This window comes from Cervus elaphus, chromosome 6 (assembly GCF_910594005.1).
Source record: "Cervus elaphus chromosome 6, mCerEla1.1, whole genome shotgun sequence".
NCBI lineage: Eukaryota > Metazoa > Chordata > Mammalia > Artiodactyla > Cervidae > Cervus > Cervus elaphus.
This window is the reverse complement of record NC_057820.1, coordinates 22,729,154-22,750,689: the sequence shown is the minus strand read 5'-3', so window position 1 is coordinate 22,750,689 and position 21,536 is coordinate 22,729,154. Positions and strand designations below refer to the sequence as shown.

General features: G+C 37.0%; 1 protein-coding gene across 2 annotated transcripts in view; it reads left to right on the top strand.

The window, feature by feature from the left end:
• Positions 1–21,536, top strand: part of BMP2K (BMP2 inducible kinase) — a 114,229-nt gene that overhangs the window by 83,718 nt on the left and 8,975 nt on the right. Inside the window, exons 12-15 of one of the 2 annotated variants that reach the window (XM_043906386.1) lie at positions 992–1,090; positions 1,885–2,069; positions 2,823–2,980; positions 9,920–10,030. In XM_043906386.1, the coding sequence (XP_043762321.1) occupies positions 992–1,090; positions 1,885–2,069; positions 2,823–2,980; positions 9,920–10,030 (553 nt within the window). The remainder of the gene's footprint in view (positions 1–991; positions 1,091–1,884; positions 2,070–2,822; positions 2,981–9,919; positions 10,031–21,536) is intronic. The other variant, XM_043906387.1, reaches the window with a different exon arrangement.

The window sequence follows — 21,536 nt, the reverse complement described above, 5'->3', positions numbered from 1 at the left end:
CATGGGACGTTGAGCTGTGGACTGAAGTAAACAGTTTGCTCAGTTTCCTGCTTATTAAAGAAAAGGCGTTTTATGTGCCTTCTGTGAGATGCTTAAGGGTGCTCTGTGGAAATAGGCTGTGTTGTGGCTTTATGAAGCAAAGAATGTTCACCCAGTCATTTGGCACCACAAATAAGTATTGCAGTTTATGATGAGTAGTATCTTTTGAGTTACATTTTGAGTTCGTATATATACAGACTGATAATGTTGTTGAAAAGGTGATATTAAGTTTTCAGAGGTAGCATTGTCTTGGGTTCTTGTTCTTATTTTGATGTTTTTCTTTTTTTGCCTGTGTTGGGTTATATGTGTGTTATGTGTGTGTGTAGGTGTATGGGGGTCGGCATTTAGAAGGGACATAGAAAAAAATGACCTTAAGTTCTATTCTGTCCTTGGCCTCATCAGAACCTGCAGATTTCTAGTGTCACTAAAATATTTTAAATTTAATGACTGTTGTTATCATCCTTCCATCATTTTCTGAACTATTTTTGAGTCAATTATATGCATGACACTTCTTATGGGTGTACTGGTGCCCTGCTCTTGACTGATAGACCCAGAGTGAAGAGGAGTTAAATAGGGGTGCCGTTGGATGGCCAGAAGATATCATTGAAGGGGAGACAGAGGACAGTGGAAATTTAATGTTGTAATTCCTGCAGACAGATCACTTCAGGGGCTTTCATTAACAAGTAAACAGGTTTAGGTTTCTTCCAGACATCCTTAAACTGTGCTGCAAATTGCTTTTAGTTGCATCTATTATGTTGCATTGATAATTTTGAAACTAGTTCCAATAAGCAGATGTAAGTTACAGTCACTTACTGATTATAGGTATTTCCCATTAGTGTTTGGCTATTGAGTACCCAAGTCATTGTTACGGTAGGATCAATACTTCACAATAAAAGGCTATGGAACAAAAGCAGCAGGAGTAATATCGTTGAATTTGTTTTTCAAACTGTAGTATCAGCATGCAGTGCAGCAGCAGCAGATGCTTCAGCAGCAGCTGTTAATGCATTCGGTGTATCAGCCACAGCCTTCTGCGTCGCAGTATCCTGCAATGGTAAGTGGTGCATAACTTTTAGAGGTTGCTTTTGGAGTATACACTGCAGTGTTGGAATTCACAGTGTGAATAGTATTTTTTAGAATTTAATAATTCAGAATTAACTCAAGTTAATTAATGAACATATATTTTATCAAAGCCAGTTATGTATGCTCAAGCAGTTTTACATTGGGTTGAACCTGGATTTGGCAGATCATAATAGACTGATAGTATTTTTCTCTTGTCTCATAGTATAAGGATATGACTGCTTACCCAGGGTATCTTGTCATATGTTTCATTCACTTGACAAATGTCTATTGAATTAAAAAAAAGTAAGAAAGGAAGGAACCCCCAAAGGAAAATTGCATTTGCTTCAGAGAATAGTTTTGGCATTTTTTTATAGCAACCACCATACCAAGTGACTTTAAACTACTGTATTGTTTTTTTATTTAAAGGAGAATTTTTGAATCCTGCTAGGTGAGCCTAACTTTCCAGTTTCTTAAAAATTGAGGTATAATTGACATAAGATTATGTTAGTTTCAGGTAGATAATGTAATAATTTGTTGTGTGTCTATATTACAAAATGATTGCTACAATAAGTCCAGTTAAACAACTTCTTAAATAGATTTATTTCACCTTGTTGTAGTGTTCTGTAGAAGCTGCTCCTTCAGATAAAAGTTGTTTTTCCAGTGTCTGATTTGTTGCCAGTGTGAAAAGGAAGGAGTGAAGTAGCAGGTGCAGTGGAGTAAACAGGCGCGCTGCTGACAGCGCTTCGTGCCCTGAGCGTCGCTGTGTGACGGCATGCTTTGTTTCAGATGCAGCAGTATCAGCAGGCTTTCTTGCAGCAGCAGATGCTCACTCAGCATCAGCAGTCTCAACCACAGGCATCACCAGAGTATCTCACCTCCCCTCAAGAGTTCTCCCCAGCCTTAGTGTCCTACTCTTCATCACTTCCAGCTCAGGTTGGACCCATGATGGACTCCTCTTATAGTGCCACTAGGCAAGTATTTTTCCACTGAATACAAAGGAAATCATTGTGGGAGTGGGTGTTATCGTGGAGTGGAGTCATTTCATCGGTTGAAGTGGCTCCTGAATTTGGAGCCCATCTTTTTGTCGAGTTCTGTCTTTTCTCTTACTAGTCCTCTCTTCTGGTCCCTGTGCGTCTCCATCCTTCTTTCCGTTTTCATCAGTTAATTCTGCTAACTGCCGTCTGCAAGTAAGGCTTAGCAACATCCAGCAGTGTTTAAGGCTAAGGAAAGGAAAAGGAAAATTATTGTCAAAAGGAAAGCTATTGTGGTGTCTTAGCATAACCAGGACATAAAATCACTTTATTCAGTAGTGATTTTAGAGTGGTACTATTTGTTATGGCAACTGATTTTCACTTTAAGGTTTATTCACTGTGATGATAATAGTTAATATTTATTGAAGGCTTATTTATTTATGTTCTTTGCTTTACCTGTATTAAATCATTTACTCTTCTCAGTAACCCTGTGAGGTAGATACTGCTTCTCCTGTTTCACAGATGAGGAAGTTGAGACCTACAGAGGTCAGGGAACTTGCCCAAGGGTGAACAGCTAGTGACCTTTCTGGAGGTGATTCAGATCCCATGTGGTCCCTCTCCCAGTGCATGTCCTTATCTACCACCTCCATCATAATAAAATGATCTGCTTTATCAAGTATTTATAAAGTATGAACCAGGCCACTTTAAAATTTTCAGTTATAATTTTTTTTCCTCTTTTAATGTTTACTCTAGGTCAATTGCTGGTAAAGAGGCAGTTGCAAATATGACACATCAGAAGAACATGAGTAACCCACCTGATATGTCAGGGTGGAATCCTTTTGGAGAGGACAATTTCTCCAAGTTGACAGAAGAGGAACTGTTGGACAGAGAATTTGACCTTCTCAGATCAAGTAAGGGACACTTGAAGGCTTATTTTGCTTCACAGTAAAATAACAGCTCTATAATTATTCAGCAAGGCCAAAGACTGTTTTGGAATGGTAAAGAGAAAATTCTTTTTGCGCATTTGAGGGCAAAATTCAGGCCATCTTCTTTTACATATACTATCATACTATCTTGTGTGCATTAGAAATCAGTTGCTTGATAGTAGCTATTAAACCTAAGATTACTGATATTATGTTGATTCCTAACACTTAAATACTGCATATCTTTGAATGTTAATTCAGAAACCTCCAAAAAATGGAAAGTTAATGTTCAAATAAAAAGGGAGACATTAGTATCTTGCCTTACTAATCATTTTGCAGCTCTGTTTTCTTGCACACTCGTTACAAGATTTTGTGGGTCTGAGATGCCCTTTGAAAGTGCCTGAAAGAAACATGGGCTACTACATTATGTTAATGTTTTGTAATGCCCTTTGAATGAGTGGTGACATAAAAGGGCTGCTTTGTTATCCTGGTATGGCAAAGTGAAATAAATTCTTTTCCATCTTAAATCAGATATCTCAATGTTTTTACTTGCAGTCATTGCCTTTTATTAAACTACCTAATACATATGTCAAACCTCACCATACATATTTTAGAAATTATTTTTTGGAAAAGAGATGCGTGGAGTGTTTTGAGGAGCTTGCGAAACAGTAGCAAAAACTCATTCCTGAAATCTTAAGATAATTATCAGTTTTCTGAGTCTTGGGTGTGTGTGTGAGCATGAGTGCATGTGCCAAGTGTTTTTCCCCGTTTTGCATGTGAAAAGGTCATTAGTTACAGTTCCTAGTTTCTATTTTGTTTTTAGGTAACTGGCCTTATGAGAACATTTATTAGGTGAAGTACTTTGTTTCAGATTGATATATATTTTTTGTTAAAGCTTATAAATGCCCTGAATTCATGTAAGAATAGTTGTTTGGAATTTAAATTTGTATTTTACTTTTTCGTTATATGATTATGAAAAATTAAATTGATTAAATACAGATATAAAAATGAGTTCTGAGCCTTTAATAAAGGTTTGTTAACTTTGATAAAACCAATCTTACATTTTTTTTCATTAAAAAATTATTTTTAAACCACAACATTTTTTGTTTGGCATTTTTCCTACAATTTATGTTGAGTGGTCCAAAAAGCAAGGTTTTTAAAAAAGAAAAGTATCTCTTTCCTTTAGGGAGATGGTAGGGAGATATAGGGGGTAACCAATCATTATAATTTATAGGATTATTTTTAAAGCAAAAGATAAAATATTCATTTTAATGTATTCTGACCAGGATAGTAATTAAGGTTTGCTAAATCAATATTTTCTACTCTTTGGGTGAAAACTCCTCTTCACACTGTTCTAAAAAATAAATCAGTTTATGGGATGGGTAAAGTATTCACATTATTCTGTATCTTATAAAAATGTTATTCTAAGCTCTCTAGAATTTATGATGACACCAAGTGTTAGTTACTTTGCATAGGCAGGAATGGCATACAGATATTCATGTATACTTCATAAAAATTGGATTTAGTTTGTAAAACGCTTAACCAGCCATTTGCTTTCAAACTTTAAGGTCTACTCACATGTGTAATTTGTGTATGTATTTGAATACACATGTGAATGCCAAAGAGAGTCAGAGTTCACTGCAGTATTAGTTATGAAAAGATACTAGGTTCCAAATGAAAGTGCAAGAGAAACTTTATCTAAAGGTCAGACTTGGAAACAACTCAGCCATTTGGAAAACCGCCTAGATGGTCCCTGAGCTGTTGAACTCATTGTCACAAGGAGGATTTACTTAAATTAGCACATCGCAGCAGAAAGCATGAATTCTGATAACCTGGCCATGCCATTTAACTAGATCTTTAACTCTGTGAAGTCACTTAACTGCTGTTCACCTGATCATTTATAAACTGGTTATAATGATGCTTATCTCATAGGGTTGTCAAGAAGGTTCAATAATGTCTTTCAAGAGTCCTGGCACTCCATAAATGCCACTTCCACTTTTCTTACCTTCTGTGTACGTCTTTGGGGTCTTATTTCCGAGGTTATTTTTCTATAACAAGCATTTTAAAATCATATCTAAACTGTTGGGTTTCTCAGCTGGCAATTAAAAGACAAATGGAAGGGGTTTTGTGGGCAACATGTCAGCAGCAGAAGTGATTTATGACAGCAGGGAGAGCGACTGAATTCCTCAGGCAAGAACACTGGAGTGGGTTGCCGTTCCCTGCTCCAGGGAGTCTTCCCAGCTCAGGGATCTAACCCAGGTCTTCTGCATTGCAGACAGATTCTTTACCAACTGAGCCACCAGGGAAGCTCTAATAATTGATAGTCACAGTAATGGGGTTCAAAAAAAGTGAAATGTCTCTAACAAAGTTTATGAAGAAATCAGTAATGTATAGAACATAGTTGAGAAAGATGCCTCCCAGATTTGACTTGATTGTAACGCTGAGTCGTCGTTAGCACGCCTTTCACTCACAGGCAATAAGGTGTCTAGTGCATGATCTACTTGGTAAGATTTAAATTACACAGATGGGTCTCTTCTAGAACCTCGAGTTTCAGTACACTAATGGTGGAGTGGAAATTGATTGTCGGTCATTACTGCGAGTTGGCTCCTCTGTCTCTATCAACATTTTCCAAAATGAAGAAATAAATTACCAATGAATTTGAAATACCAAATTTATCTTTTCATCAGCACAGATATTTATCAACAATTTTTCAAAGTCTTTTTTTTAAGATTTTTTATATTTGACTTATGAAAGCTTTCCAGTGAGAAACTGTATACTTTATGTTTGGACCTTAAAAATACTGGCATTGTCCATATAATGATTGTTTAGAATAAAACATTGCCATTTGAAGTTTTATTTTTAAAATAGTATGTGATTATTTATTTTTTAAAAAAGAAAAACAAGATGTACTGTCTAGGAAATACTCTACTTGTCTGTATTTTGCAGGCAGTAATTCTAAAATTTTGAGATATTAAAATTCTAAGATATTAGTAATTGGTAATTAAAAAACCCGTTTTTTAATCATTTTTAAGAAAACAGTGGACTCCAGCTGGCCAAGGAGGTTAACATATAAAATATGAGTCAGATTCTTCTTGCTCTTGCTTTCAGTGTAACAATACTTATGGTTTGGAATTTTTAACCTGTTCCTATTTAAGACCAAAATATTACATTTAAATTAAGCATTGTTAATAAAGCTAGTCTCAATATTTTTTTAAAATTTAAACTTGTATTTTTCGTGGTCTTTTGTGTCAAAGCATTCAGATTCATATGTTAACTTTAGAAATCTAATTGTCGTAATCTTTAATACACTAAGCACTAATTAGAATATGGGTGTTTGCTTTGGGAAAATTTAACTTGCCTTTGAATAGTTGTGTAGCTCTACACATTAATTAAAAGTAATACTTGATGATATGTTTTCTTGTTTATGAATTTATTGTTTATTTCTGTTTAAAATTGCATCAAAATAACTAAAAGGAAGAGTCGAAGAAACTAAAATCTGTGGCTCCTTTGCATATTCTACTGAATGTGCATTTTTTCCCTCTGAAGCCACAGTATGAAATAGATATTAGTATGAAATACTAATATGAAATACTAATTAGTATTAGTATTGATTAGTATTAGTGTGAAATACTAATATGAAATACTAGATATTAGTATGCAATAGATATGAAATAGATATTAACGTCAGTATAAAACATCAACTCTCACCATTTTAACCTGATTCAGACCTATTGCTGTTCTTTTATGGCAGAATCACAGAACTTTTCAGGCATATTAGGATGGTGTCAAAGTATCAGATGATGGCTCTACTTTTAAACGTTATTCTTTAACTTTTTGGCTGTTCAAGCCATTATCCACCCATATAAGCTGTTGAATTAACTTTTTAGAGTATATTCATTTTCTGATATTATGGAATATAATTTGATTCTAAAATTTAAAAATTGTCTATTTTTGCCATCTGTATCTATTAAAATCCTTGAAAAAATACTGTCTTCATTCAGCACAAATATTTTGGGAAGGCAGGAAGAGGTAAGTTACAAATCAAGCTTAAGTTTTACGCTAATGAAAAGAAAACAATTCAGAAAAAGAAAACAAAAGTTCTTTGAAAATGGAGCTTAAATACATTTTAGGGGTGACTTGGTATTTGAAAAGTAACTCTACATACCATTTCATTAGTTTTTATTTATATGTAGTTGATAATTTAAAAAATTAATATGTCTATTTTTTTATTTTGTGCCCTGGGATTCAGATTATCATGTGAACTTTAGAAATCGAAATGGTTTTAAAAAAAGTCTTTCTTGGAAAAATTTATCCTGTTTTGTGGAACAATGGGAACATGATTCACTTGATAGTTTATTCTGCTTCCTGTTTTGAAATAATTGGATACATGAACTTTGTGCAGAACAGTATTTTCACATTTTTAATTATGGGGACGCCATATATAAAAAAAATACTACTCCTTCATGGTAGTGTTTGTATGTTTTCATAGTATAAACAGTATTTGTTACTGATTTCCTGAATTAAGGTTACAATGAATATTTTGAAAGAACATCTAAATTGAATTTTCATTGCTTTCCATTTCTATATTGGATTTGAAAATAACCTCTTGAGTTTTGGAAGTTTTATTTGTACATAAATCAGTTGTCAGGTTTGTTGCCTTAAAATATTAGTGTTTCATTCAAAATTTTAAGTAAAAATTTAAATAACCTGAAGTTTCATGTGGATATTAATAGAGTTAGTTTTAGCCATAAAACTGATAATTGTATCATAAAGGTGTTTGAAGGATCAGTTGTCCATAGCAATGATTAAGTATTTTCAAGATACCATAGACTCTAGAGCCTTGCCTTCTCAAACCTGTACTCCCTGGACCAGCAGTATCCTGGCATTTGGGAGCCTGTTGAATTGAGAATCTCAAGATCCATTGCAGAACCATCCAGTCCGAGTCTGCATTTTAACAACTCCCCAAGTGTTTAGAATGCACATTAAATTTGAGAAGCACTGTCCTAAGATTGCTGCTTTAACTTGGGGCTTTTTACCTCACTCTGCAGTTACAAGTCTTTTTAGAGAAGTCTAATTCTATCTGGATTTTCCCTCCGCATCCTGCCATCCCTTAGAACTCACATGAAATCAGGACCCGTGTGTGTGTGTGTGTGTGTGTGTGTGTGTGTGTGTGTGTGTGTGTGTGCCATCCCTTAGAACTCACATGAAATCAGGACCCGTGTGTGTGTGTGTGTGTGTGTGCCATCCCTTAGAACTCACATGAAATCAGGACCCGTGTGTGTGTGTGTGTGTGTGTGTGTGCCATCCCTTAGAACTCACATGAAATCAGGACCCGTGTGTGTGTGTGTGTGTGTGTGTGCCATCCCTTAGAACTCACATGAAATCAGGACCCGTGTGTGTGTGTATGTGTGTGTGCCATCCCTTAGAACTCACATGAAATCAGGACCCGTGTGTGTGTGTGTGTGTGTGTGTGTGTGCCATCCCTTAGAACTCACATGAAATCAGGACGTGTGTGTGTGTGTGTGTGTGTGTGCATGCGCGCATGTGCGTGGACAATTAGTCCTGGCTGACTGCAACTCCGTGGACTGTAGCCCACCAGGCACCTCTGTCCGTGGAATTTTCCAGACAAGAACACTGGAGTGGGTTGCTATTTCCTTCTCCAGGGGACCTTCCCGACCCGGGGATTGAACCCAGGTCTCCTGCATCTCCTGCATTGGCAGGCAGATTCTTCACTGCTGAGCCACCTGGCCTGGGAAGAAGCCAGTTTACCCTAGAATTCCTAAACATGAAAGGAATAGTCCTGGGAATGCCTAAAATGTCTGTTAGAGTAGAATGGGTCTGATTATCAAGAATCAGAGGATAAAGAGACATTTTACAGAAGTCCAGAAGTTGTCAACTGATAAAGTGCCTGTGTTGTGCAGAGTTTAGGGGCAGGGAACAATTATCACCACTAGGCAATCAGGATACACTGGATCTTCAAGCATACCACACCTGCTCCTGCCTTTGAGCCTCTGCTCTGGCACTTTCTTTGCCTGATGTATTCTTCCCCAGGAATCCACTTCCGCCTCCTGGGAATCTTTTCTCACCAGGCACCTGTTAGCATCACTCCATTTCACTGTGTTTATTACTGCAACCTGTGCCCGCTCCCTTATTTCCTTTTACCTCGCTCTACATATTTCTCTCTAGCTTTGTTTTTAAGTCTGTATTCCTCATGTTTCTTTCTTATTAGTCGTTCTTCCATGCCAGCATGTAACCTCCATGAGGGCAGGAATCTTTTTGTTTGCTGTTGTATGCCCATGCTCTAGAACAGTGCCTGGCACATAGTAAATGCTCAACTATTTATTGAATGAAAAAAAAAATGAATTCTGTTAAGGCTTTTAATTTAGTAGAGAAATGTCTATATATTTGTATGTATGAGGATGGTTTAACCAAGTGATATGAGAAATGAACAGTAACACAAAATAACATACAGTGAATTACATTTTATTGCTATTGAAAAATATGATTTACCTCTTTTATGAATAAATGACTATTTGTATTTTTTCTATGAATATTTTTAGAGAAAGTTTGCCAAATATGTCTCTGTTTAATAATTGGGGTTTAACTTCAGATCTAATATGTTACAAGTTAAAGATAACTGTTGTTTAGATAAGTCAACCTAAGTTATTTGTTAGGTTAATTATATTTAGTGAAATCTAGCACTGTGATTATATTGTTAAACTTGCCTTTGTAGAAACAGATAACATATTTAAACTCAGGACTACCCCCTAATACTTAAACAAATGAACTTTGAATCTCATATTTTTTAAGAAGGCTGTTGCTTTGTTTAATTTTCATTTTTATTTGTACTGTGTGCCACTTTTTTTAAAATTTAAAGATCATTTTGTTTTTATTTTATTTTTTGTTTTGTTCATCTTATTTTTTCAGACAGGCTCGAGGAAAGAGCATCCTCAGATAAGAATGTAGAGCCACTTTCTGCTCCATATAACCATCCTCCAGAGGATCCTTTTGGTTCTGTTCCTTTCATTTCTCATTCAGGCAAGTTACATATGTAACATCATCACTCATTAAAAAAAGCACACAAGAACAACAGTAGTAACAAAGGCAAAAACCCTTATTATAAAATCGAAGTAGAAATCAGATGTTAGTTACAGAAAATAGAACAGAAAATTATTTTAGCCTCTAACTATCCTAGTTTTCCTAATGTTCTTTCCATTGGGTTATTTAATTTGTGCCTTTTGCTGACACGTAAAAATGCTGATTTGCATAGTAGAATATTAACTGTTTCTTTCTACTTTTACCATTGGATACTGTTTTCAACCATTGGATACTGTTTTCATGCATGAAAATATCTCCCCCTTTTATATACTTGAAATACTTTTAAAGACATTTTTATACTTAGCTTTTGCCTAAAAATCGTCTTTTCCTAGTTTATACACGCTCTCTTGTAGCTGCATTTTAAAAGTATTAGTAATCTTCTGTTTGTCACAACTTGTAACAAATTACCTATTCATTTCTTCTTATTCCTTCTTTGATTTCAATCCAGAATTTAAATATTGTTATTATTCACCATTTAAGAATACTTGTAATAATATTTTCAAAGTAATTGCCTAGTTAACACTGTTGAAAATACAAGGATGGAATTAGGATCCCACTTTGGCATAAATGGATTTGTGTGTATGGTTATATTATAATGGAAAAACTGAGTTTAATCTTAGAGAAAGGGAGTGCGGCAGAAGAAATCACGCTTTACCAGAAGGTAAAGATTTTGTTTAATATATTCAAGGTAATTGTCTACCATGTTCTTTGGTTCTGTTTTGTTTATTTCTCACTCAGGCAAGTTACATGTGTGACTTCATCACTACCATTTAGAAACATTGATACAGAGAGAGCACTAACAAAAGAAGAACGTGAATGTAAAACCAAAATAAGATATAGGTGTTCAGGATTTCTGATAATGCATCAAGGCAGTGTTACGGCCTTTCAGATTTGGTTATCCAGAACACAGCACAGTAGCTAAGTGTTTCCTGGAGGGTTTCTTTATCTTAAATTGGGGATGGTATTAAATACTTGGCGAGATTATTGAAAGGATTAAATGAGAACATGTTTATAGAGAACACAGAGATCGTCACTGTTGGTTGCTGTTGGGACTGTTGTTATTGGTAGTGTTACTAAATAGTATTTTTACTACTTACTACTGAATTCCAAAATCTTACGTGTTCAGTAAGTTTTGTAGCTGCTATCCAGCTAGTAGTAGTACAGAGTTCCAGTAATAATAAGCTAACTAACTACTGAATGAAATCTTTTCATGAAGTGTAGACCCAGTTTATGAAGCTGTTCCCCCACCAAGGACAGTTTTAACAGTACCATTTCTATTTTTATTAAAGCATTCACTACCAGTATTCAGTACAATATACACATATGGTATTCATTCCCGGTCTTGAAATGCACCCAGCCTTCCTTCTCCCTGAGACATCGTTGTTAGTTTGTATACTAACATGGGATGTGTGGCTCTGTGAGTTACAGCATGGACTATCTAATTTTAATAAACACCCTCAACTTCTGAAACATACAGAATTTAAACAATTCTGTCAATGAAATTCTAGATTTCTTGTGTTGTATTTCATTTTTAATTAGGTTTGGTGAACTTCCCTTACTCTCCCTAACTGTAACCTACCTCTTGGATCTTGTTATCTAATATGAAGTTAAATTGAATTTAAGGATGGGAAGGGTCACATTGTATATATAGCAAATACTTACTGAAAATAAATTATTACAGATTGTCAGTCCAAATGCTGGATCATTGTATAAGCCATGATGAGGTGTATCGTTTATACCTTTAGAGTCTAGTGATTCCTTTTTTTTAAAAAATTTTTTCCTTGAAATTGTTGTTGTTGTTCAGTCACTCATTCGTGTCTGACTTTGTGACCCCATGGACTGCAGCATGCCAGGCTTCCTTATCCATCACCAGCTCCTGGAGCTTGCTCAAACCCATGTCCATCTGGTCGGTGATGCCATCCAACCATCTCGTCCTCTGTCATCCCCTTCTCCTCCTACCTTCAATCTTTTCTCAGCATCAGGGTCTTTTCTAATGATTCAGATCTTTACATCAGGTGGCCAAAGTATTGGAGCTTTAGCATCAGTCCTTCCAATGGATATTCAGGACTGATCTCCTTTAGGATTGACTGGTTTGATCTCCTTGCAGTCCAAGGGACTCTCAAGGGTCTGCTCCAACAGCACAGTTCAGAACCATCAATTCTTAAGCACTCAGCCTTCTTTATGGTCCAGCTCTCACATCCATACATGACCACTGGAAAAACCATAGCCTTGACTAGACAGACCTTTATTGGCAAAGTAATGTCTCTGCTTTTTAATATGCTGTCTAGGAAAAAAAAAAAAAAAAAAAAGAAAAAAAAAATATGCTGTCTAGGTTGGTCATAGCTTTTCTTTCAAGGAGCAAGAGTCTTTTAATTTCATGGCTGATGCTTTTAATTTCTCCACATATGAATATGAGTTATGCAAGTTATTCCATAATGAATAAGTTTGAGCAACTTTTAAGAAATCAAGCACAGTCTTTTATTGTGAGCACTTCCTTGGAATGCTCCCTACCTTCAGGTTCTAATTAGAACTTGTAGATTCTACTGATTCTTGAAGATCAGGAATTCTCCTCTTCCAGAGTTTCAGCAGTGGTTCCTACTGTTGGATCCTACTGTATACACACAGAGGAAACTGAGGCTCTAAAGTGGGGCAAGTGACTTTTCTAAGGTCAGATGGTTAGAGTCCAGCTCTGGCTAATGCTAAACTCTGTTCTGTAAAAACAGCAAAATGAAACTGTTGCATGACTTTTTTTTTTTAACCAGTGTTCAGTATATGTTCTGTTCTGTGTGAATTGTTCCACTTGTAGATGGGTTTTTGATGTATTGTGGAAATAAGTGAACTCCGTGTCCTAGTTCTCCACCATCTTGATTTCCCAAGTGTCGAGTGTCTTGTTCTAAATAAAAACCTACAGTGAGAGGAGTAACATAATAGAAATGTCAGTTCTATGGCATTTTTAATCTGGCTGGCAAATATTACCCACATCTAGTATGATTCTCTTCTTATACTCGGGCCTTGTTGCTTGGCTCGTGTTCTGAGAAATTGTACAGATTTTGATAAAACCTTCTAATCTAGCAATCCTTGGGTCTGGTGGGGTAGATTGCTGAGAAATGATGGCAGGCAGTATGCTTCCAATTCCCAGTCTCACAGCCCCTCCCTTATACCCTAAATGATGAGACAGCAGAAGGCATGTAATTACAATAGCAGTTTCAAGCCACTCATCCTCTATAATCCGATAGCAAGGAAAAGAACATCAAAATCTTCTTGAAACTGGAAGCTTCTTACATGATTAAAAATGTACCACCTGCTTTATAAGTAAAAGAAGTGTCCTCTCGAAGATGGAAACCTGATTAAAAGAGTGGTAACATGAATGGTAAGATGCAAATATTCCCCTCTCCTCACACTGTTTTGGACGTATTCTAAATATTTTAAGTTTTTAAAATTATTCATATATATTCATATATATAAATATATATGAATATAAGTATTCATATATATAAAACTAAAGAAAAATTTATATAAAGGTTCATTTATGTGGTTTAAGATTACATTTGCAATATTTATTTAAAATAGTGTGGCATCAGGACTTTCCTAGCAGTTCAGTGGGTTAAAACTTCACACTTCCCAATGCAGGGCGTTTGGGTTTGATAACTGGTTGAGGACCTAGGATCCCACATGTCATGTGGCTCAGTCAAGAAATTAAAAAAACAAAAAACAAAATATATATATATGTATATATAGTGTGGCATTAACTAGGATTTCATTCTTTATACAAGTATTTGTTTAAAAAATACTAATAAGTGTATGAAAGTCTATGAAAATTGAGAAATTTTAGCTTTTGAGTTTGGAATCTTCTTCTTTTGGACACTTAAAGACTCTGATGTCTTTGAAATTTTAATATCTAGAAATATCTTTTTATGAAAATTCGAGCTTGGAATAGATGAATTCATGTTCTTAAATTCATTTGGTTAGGTAAGCTTGTTTTTCAGAATCTCCAAATAGTTTTTATCTTGTTCAGTCATTTTCCAGATCACTAGAATCAGATTAGTATGTGTTTTTCACAACTGTTGGCTTAGATGGTAAAGAAGCTGCCTGCAATGTGGGAGACCTGGGTTCAGTCCCTGGGTTGGGAAGATCCCCTGGAGAAGGAAATGACAACCCACTCCAGTATTCTTGCCTGGAAAATTCCATGGACAGAAGAGCCTGACGGGCCATGGTCCATGGGGTAGCAGAGAGTCTGATTCAACTGAGCAACTAACACACTTTCACAACTGTTTAAATGCATGATAAGTACCTTGAAGTCAGGAAGTAATCATATCTTTGTATGCTGTATAATACCTTGTTGAATGAATTCACTATCAAAGTGTACTTTGGTAATCTAATATAAACTTTGTATCACATACCCTAATATTTAATGAGTTTTCACTAGATAAGATGGATTTTATAAATGTTTGGCTCTATCAGGTAAGTTCGATTATTGCCTTTATTTCCTCATTCCGTATATGAGGAAATGGAGACTTTCTTGGATGTCTCTCTGCCGTGGATTTTGTAAAGTTGTGTGTGCTTTCATTTGTTGATAAAGCCTTATAGTATTTCTAGAACTTAACCCTATGGTGAGTGAAAGTTGCTCATTTGTGTCCAGCTCCTTGCGACCCCATGGACAAGATAGTCCATGGAATTCTCCAGGCCAGAATACTGGAGTGGGTAGCCTGTCCCTTCTCCAGGGGATCTTTCCAACCCAGGAATCAAACCAGGGTCTCCTGCATTACAGGTAGATTCTTTACCAGCCGAGCTACCAGGGAAACCCTATATGATTAAGATATTTATCATAGTGTTCAACAAACACTGTTTGCTGAAGTAGAAGCAATACCATTCTCATTCTATTAGTTTTTTGTTTCCTTTTTAAAAAATTTTCAGACATAGGTTTGTAAAGGGGGATACAAAAGAAACATAAGGCAAGCCTGTGGTTATATTTTGTAAGGGATCGGTTCTAAGCTGTACTGAATGTTTGCTGGTGTTGATATTCTCCTGGTAGTTTATAGAATTTACAGAGAGTTTTAAACTAGTGTCATCAGCAGAGAAGTAACTGGGCCTTAAACTTGGACAAGTCATTCAGCTTTTCTCTAATTTCAAATTACTTTTATGTTAAAAGAGATTGGACTTGTCTTTAAAAATCTCTTGTTTTTTGCTTTCAACATATAGTTGAAACCGTGAAACAGGATTAAGATCACCAAAAGAAAGAAACAAGAAGAGAAACGAGAAAGCCAGGGAATGAGTGTCGGTTGGTAACGTGGCATATCTTCAAAATGGTAGGAAGTCATGACAGTGACCTGATACAGAAAGCAAGGGGAGCATTTCTGAAGATGTGGTTCATAAGACTGAAGGGGAAAGATTGTAGCAAAGCTAGCTTACAGAGCATTTTCACCCTAATGTTACTGTGGGAGCTTAAATGGTGGGAGTTAAGAGATAATGTATGAAAACCCCTCAGCACTTCATTCGCACTCAGGACAGTATTAGTTACTGTCTTCTCTGATTCATTTCTCAGGACCGTTAGTAGTGTGTAGTAGGTACTCCATAGTCATGAAACGATGGTGTAAGACGGCACAATAAGAGCCCTTTACTGAGCACCTACAATGTGCCGGCACTGTCGCAAGCACTTTACCTGTACTCTCGCTTTAATCTCGGCTGCGGTTCTCTGAGGCGGACACTGCTGCTATTCCTACTTTACAGATGAGGAAACTGAAACGCTAAGTAATACCTGACTCCAGATGAGAACACGAATCACTAAAGGACACTTTGATGAAGGGAGGGAAGTATGCTATATATTTTGATATGGGCAGTTACCAAATGGTTAATTTGGTATTTATTAGTAAATACTTATTTTATTCATAGTACTAAATAATTGAAGCACCGTCTTGTTAGCTTTGAATTACTGTTTTGACATTTTGTACAGAGGTATATTAAGCCATAAAGCAGTGAGAATTTATGTGTGTCAATAGGTACTGGTTCTGTTGACACTTCGGTGACTTCCATGGTTTGTTTTTTTTTTTCTCCAATAACATGGAATTTCCCTGAGGAGACAAGTTCATATGCCACACGAGAATTTAGACTTCATAAAGTCATTGCTGTTCCTCATACTTTACCTGCATCTGCGTTGTCTGCCTTGGTCACTCACCCTCTTCTCAGGATTTGGCTCCAATTAGATTTTGGCTGTTTCCAGTAATCAAACCCAACCTCAAAAGATGAGGATTACTCAAAAAGCTGGAATTTTTACAGTTTGTAGTTCCAAGGCACAAAGTGGAGAAAAAAACACCTTGACTGGAAGCCAGCAAATCTACTATATTTAGTTTAAGAAGACGGTGCTACTAAGAGCCCCAAATAAAAATTAGTCAGTATATGACATTTTATGGTGTATTACCGGTATCATTAATGGAGAAGAAGGTAACTGAGATGTGATCCTGAACACATTGTAGACATTTGTTTATGCTTTAAGTACATGTTCCTGGTGGTTATTGAAAATACTGTAACTCACCTTCTACCTACCTGAAAACCAGCCATTTTTACATTAATAATACAAATCTCAGTAAATAAAGGGATTATCAGGGTTTGGGATATTGAATTGTAAAGCAACATATTTAGGCTATCCTTTTGGGAAATTAACTTAAGCAGTGAAATAATCCTGATTTAAATTTTATAGCAAATCAAATGTGTAATATTTGCTCTAACAACTTGGAGAAAGCAATCTGGCACCAAGAGCAAGCAGTAGGAATATCTGAATTTTTTTAATTACAGGAATATGTTTAGGCAAAGAAATAGGTTGAAAAAGTTGATGGCACTCAGCTATGAAGTTACATTTTAAAGCACTATAAATTGTACAGTTGGTAACCAATTTTATAACTTGGTAATTCTTATTTTGAGTCTTTTGTGCCTGTGGAACAGGACTAAAAGTCTTATAATACATTGAAATTATTTTAAAAAAATTTTCATTGGAGTATATTTGAATTACAATGTTGTATTACTTTCTACTGCACAGCAAAGTGAATCAGTTATACGTGTACACACATCTACTGTTCTTTAGATTCTTTTCCTATAAAGACCATTACAGGGTATTGATAGTGTTCCCTGTGCTATACCGTAAGACGTTATTAGTTATTTATTTTATACATAGTAGTGTGTACATGTCGATCCCAGTCTCTCCTTTATCCCTCCCTCCTTCAGTTTCCATTTCTTTCTCTCTTTTTTTTTTATCATTTTGCATCAGAGGACAATTAAGTAGATGGCTGTTGTTATAGAGAGTAAAACCTTATCTGGGATGGTTGAAACTTGCAAGTTTGGAATTTACCTTTTCCCTAGCAAGGGGTGGTGCAGAGCAGTGACCACTTGTGTTTCACTTTGGGCTTCATGGTGCTTAGTATTTGCATTGCTCTTAGGATGCTGGCAGAGAGGCCTGTTGCTGCTCTTGTCTCCGCACTAGGTTATGAAGGAATGGAAGGATGAAGAAGCAGAGAAACATTTCAGCAGGGTCAGGGTGGGTTATGATCATATGGGAGAAAAAAGGAATTTGGAAAATATTTTTGATTGCTTGTTTTAGCTTTCTGAAGGGGTGACGATAAAAGAAATAAAACCAGTCTACACCAACCAGAAATTTCCCCAGTTGCCCATACTTTTCAGAAATGTAATCTGAAACCATAAAGCCAGGATAGATCATTGCATGTGTCTTTTCATGTTCTTTTTGAAAGCATTCCTTTCAATTTCCTATATTGTGCTTTTAACTATAGCTGTTTAAAAACCAGAGATACAGTTTCCAGGATCCAAAATGCAGCCTTGTGGTGTGTGAATATACATTTGTTTGCCTGGTTATTTGTTTGGACCTGAGTCACTCTTGAATTATCCATAGAATTGCACCCTCTTGTATCCTGTCCCTATTCTTCCCTCTCATTTAAGTCTGTCTTCAACCATTGAGTCCAGAAAAGTAGGTGGGAAGTTGGAGTATGATGTTTGAGATTATTGAGTTTTGCCTTGTCCTGGATATGACAGTTAAACACTTTATCAAGTGCTTTTGTGTTAGGCACTATTTTAAGTCCTTTCTTTACAATAGTCCTATAAATAGAACCTGTTATTATTGTATTATTCTCTTGTAATATGATAATATGTATTCTTTCATGTATGAGGGAACAGATTAGAGGATTTAGCTGTGGTCTTAGTAGTTAACAGTTAGCCCATTAACTAGGTTAACTTTATTAGCTGTGAATTAATCATGCATAAGGAAGGAATAACAGTAAATCAATAAACTGAAATTATTAGTAAAAACAGACTTTTTTCTCCCCCTCAAAAGTGCATGATCATAGTTCTATTTAAAATCCAAAAAACTAGAAACAGCCTAGAGGTTCATTCTATAGGTTTATAGTTAAATGTTATACATACAATGTTTTATTACATCTCTATCAGAATTACTAATGGACTATATTGAAACCTGTAAAGATGCTTTAAAAATGGTAAGTGGAAATCCCCACAAATTTATATCCATACTGACAATTTAAAAAGTAGATCTGTATAGCGCTTTACAACAAAGAGATACACAGTCTGTATTAATGCAACTTTGAGAACCTGACAAAAGGCAGAGTAGGAAGTAGAAAGTGACAAATGTGTTTTGGAAAGCAATGTTGACAATTTGGGCAAAGGAAACAATTTAGAAGACTAGAATTAATATAAGAATACCCAAAGAAGGTCAGTTGGAGGACCTCTGTCCTGAGGTAAATGTTCCAGAAGACTTCTAGGAACAGAACTCTGTGCCCTAGAAATGGAAAATTTTCCAGGGGACTTAATAGAGCAACATTTCCCCTGAGTGCTTTGTGCAGAATTGTATATAAAGCTTAATAGGTGTTAATGTGTAAATAAAAGTGTTCGTAGTGAAGGAAATTGGGTGAAACTAGGTTTCATTAAGTCACATTCTTTTTGTGTACGACATGTCTGCACCTTTGGTTTGATGGGCATTGTCCAGATGAGTGGTGCTGGTGGTGGGGGCGGGTTACATTATAAATGTATACTCAGTTGCCTGAGACCACAGAACTGTTAGGTTCTTAAGGGAATAGCATTCTGCAGAAGACACTTTAGGGAAGATATTGGACTGTTCCTGGAGGTGTCTGCGAGCAGGAATGAGGGGTGCATGTTGTGGCTCTCTGTGGTAGGCAAGTCGCCTGAGGAGTAATATGTTAGCATGTCTCTTAGAGGGACTATCCCACTAAAGATAGTGAGGGATGGTTGCAAGTCTTTACCATTACATTTTTGCTTTGAGATAAAAATTCATGAAAATAAATGCTCTGGCTAATCTAAAAGCACGCTTTCTTTTTAATATCAGAAGTCTGCTATATGGAGAAGTCAAGTGAGAATCCGCATTTGACTTGATTTTAATCTGTTAGGATTTAAGATAAGCTTATTATGAATATGTAAAGATAAGCATATAGCTCTTGGCTGGTTTCAGGGAACTGGCAGATGAATAATGCATGAAGATTATGTTTGTGTTTAAGTATAACTGATGGAAATCTCCACATCTTCTCTCCCCCTCACTAGGTTTCCTCCCCGCTCCCTGCTTCAAGGTTGTCAGCAACCTGCGTGAGCTGACTAGAGCCAGTGGCCACTTCCATTGTCAGTTTACTAGACCTCTTTGCATCACCCAGCCCTGTGGTCAGTTCCCTCCCCTGGGAACACTCTCTTCTCTCAGCTTAGGGGACATGGCACTCACCTGGCTGTGGTCCTCCTGTCTGAACTTTCCTGTTTGCATTGCAGGTCCCTCTGTTGACTTCTGAATGTTTTATACCCGAGTGATGGATCCCTTCTTGTACTCTCTTCCTCAGCGATTTCCTTCAGACTTGTGCCTGTCTCTCTATAGTGATGCCTCCCAAGTCTATTTTCTCCAGCCAGAAACTAACCATGGTGTCCAAGCCACAGATACTTTGCTCACACTTAAATGTCTCATAGATACTTAAAGTTTTGTGTCCAGACCAAATTCTTGATAATCTCTTCTACTTCCCAGTGTATTCTTGCCTCTTTTCCTCTGTATTAAAGGCATTACCATCCATCCAGAGTTTTCCTCTCCAATTTCTAATTCTGCCACTTCTGTTTTCCCTGCCACCATAACTTCTAACTTGGTGTTAGTCGCTTAGTTGCATCTGACTCTTTGTGACATCATGGACTGTAGCCTGCCGGCTCCTGGTTCATGGAATTCCCCAGGCAAGAATACTGGAATGTGTTGCCATTTCCTTCTCCAGGGGAATCTGGCTGACCCAGGGATCAAACCTGGGTCTCCTGCATTGCAGGCAGATTCTTTACCATCTGAGCCACCAGGGAAGCCCAACTTCTAACTTGAATGACAATTTCCTCTCCCTGATTGGTACTTTTGCAGCCACCCCCTTCAGTCTTTTTTCTGTATGGCAGTCACTTAATCTTTTTGAAATCTAAATCTGATTATTGCACTTTAAATAATTTATGACCAGTTCCCTATTACACAAAACCCAGATTTCTTATCATGGCCTTAGAGGGACCCTCATGATCTGGTCCTTTCCCCTTTCTTTCCCTCCTCTTGAGCAGCATCGCCCTTGATCACTGTGCTCTGAGCACACTGATCTATTTTCAGTCCTTCAAACACTCCAGCCACTCCCGTTCTTGACTTGGTCTTCACACATGCCGGAGCTGTTACTGGAGCACCTCTCTGCCTGCCCTTTGGGTGGCTGGCTTCTCCTTACATAACTGTCTTTAACTGTCATCTCCTTAGGGAGGCCTTGGGCAACTGTCCAGCCTAGCTTCATGCACCCTTCCCCCTGCCCCACGACTTAACACCTCTGCTGTCTTATTTCAGAGTGCTAGTCACACTTCCCTGGTGGCTCAGAGGTTAAAGCGTCTGCCTGCAATGTGGGAGACCGGGTTCAATCCCTGGGTCGGGAAGATCCCCTGGAGAAGGAAATGGCAACCCACTACAGTGTTCTTGGCTGGAGAATCCCATGGACAGAGGAGCCTGGCAGGCTACAGTCCATGGGGTCACAAAGAGTCGGACATGACTGAGCGACTTCACATACTCTCTGAAACTCTTGAAGGCAGGGGCCGTGTTTATTTTATTCACCAGTGTTATGCTCAGTACATATCATATAGTAAAGAGCTTCCCTGGTGGCTCAGTGGTCAAGAATCCACCTGCCAATGCAGGAGACATGGGTTTGATCCCTGGGTTAGGAAAATCCCCTGGAGGAAACGACAGCCCACTCCAGTATTCTTGCCTGGGAAATCCCATGGACAGAAGCCTGGCAGCCTACGGTCTGTGGGGTCACAGAGAGTGGGGCTTGACTTAGCAACTAAATAACCAACTACCCTATAGAATGTTTTGTTGAATCAAGAAAATGTGACTGGATTCTAAGCTAAGAACTCTGAAGGTGAAGTTTCTTTTTCTGTGTAGCTTTCT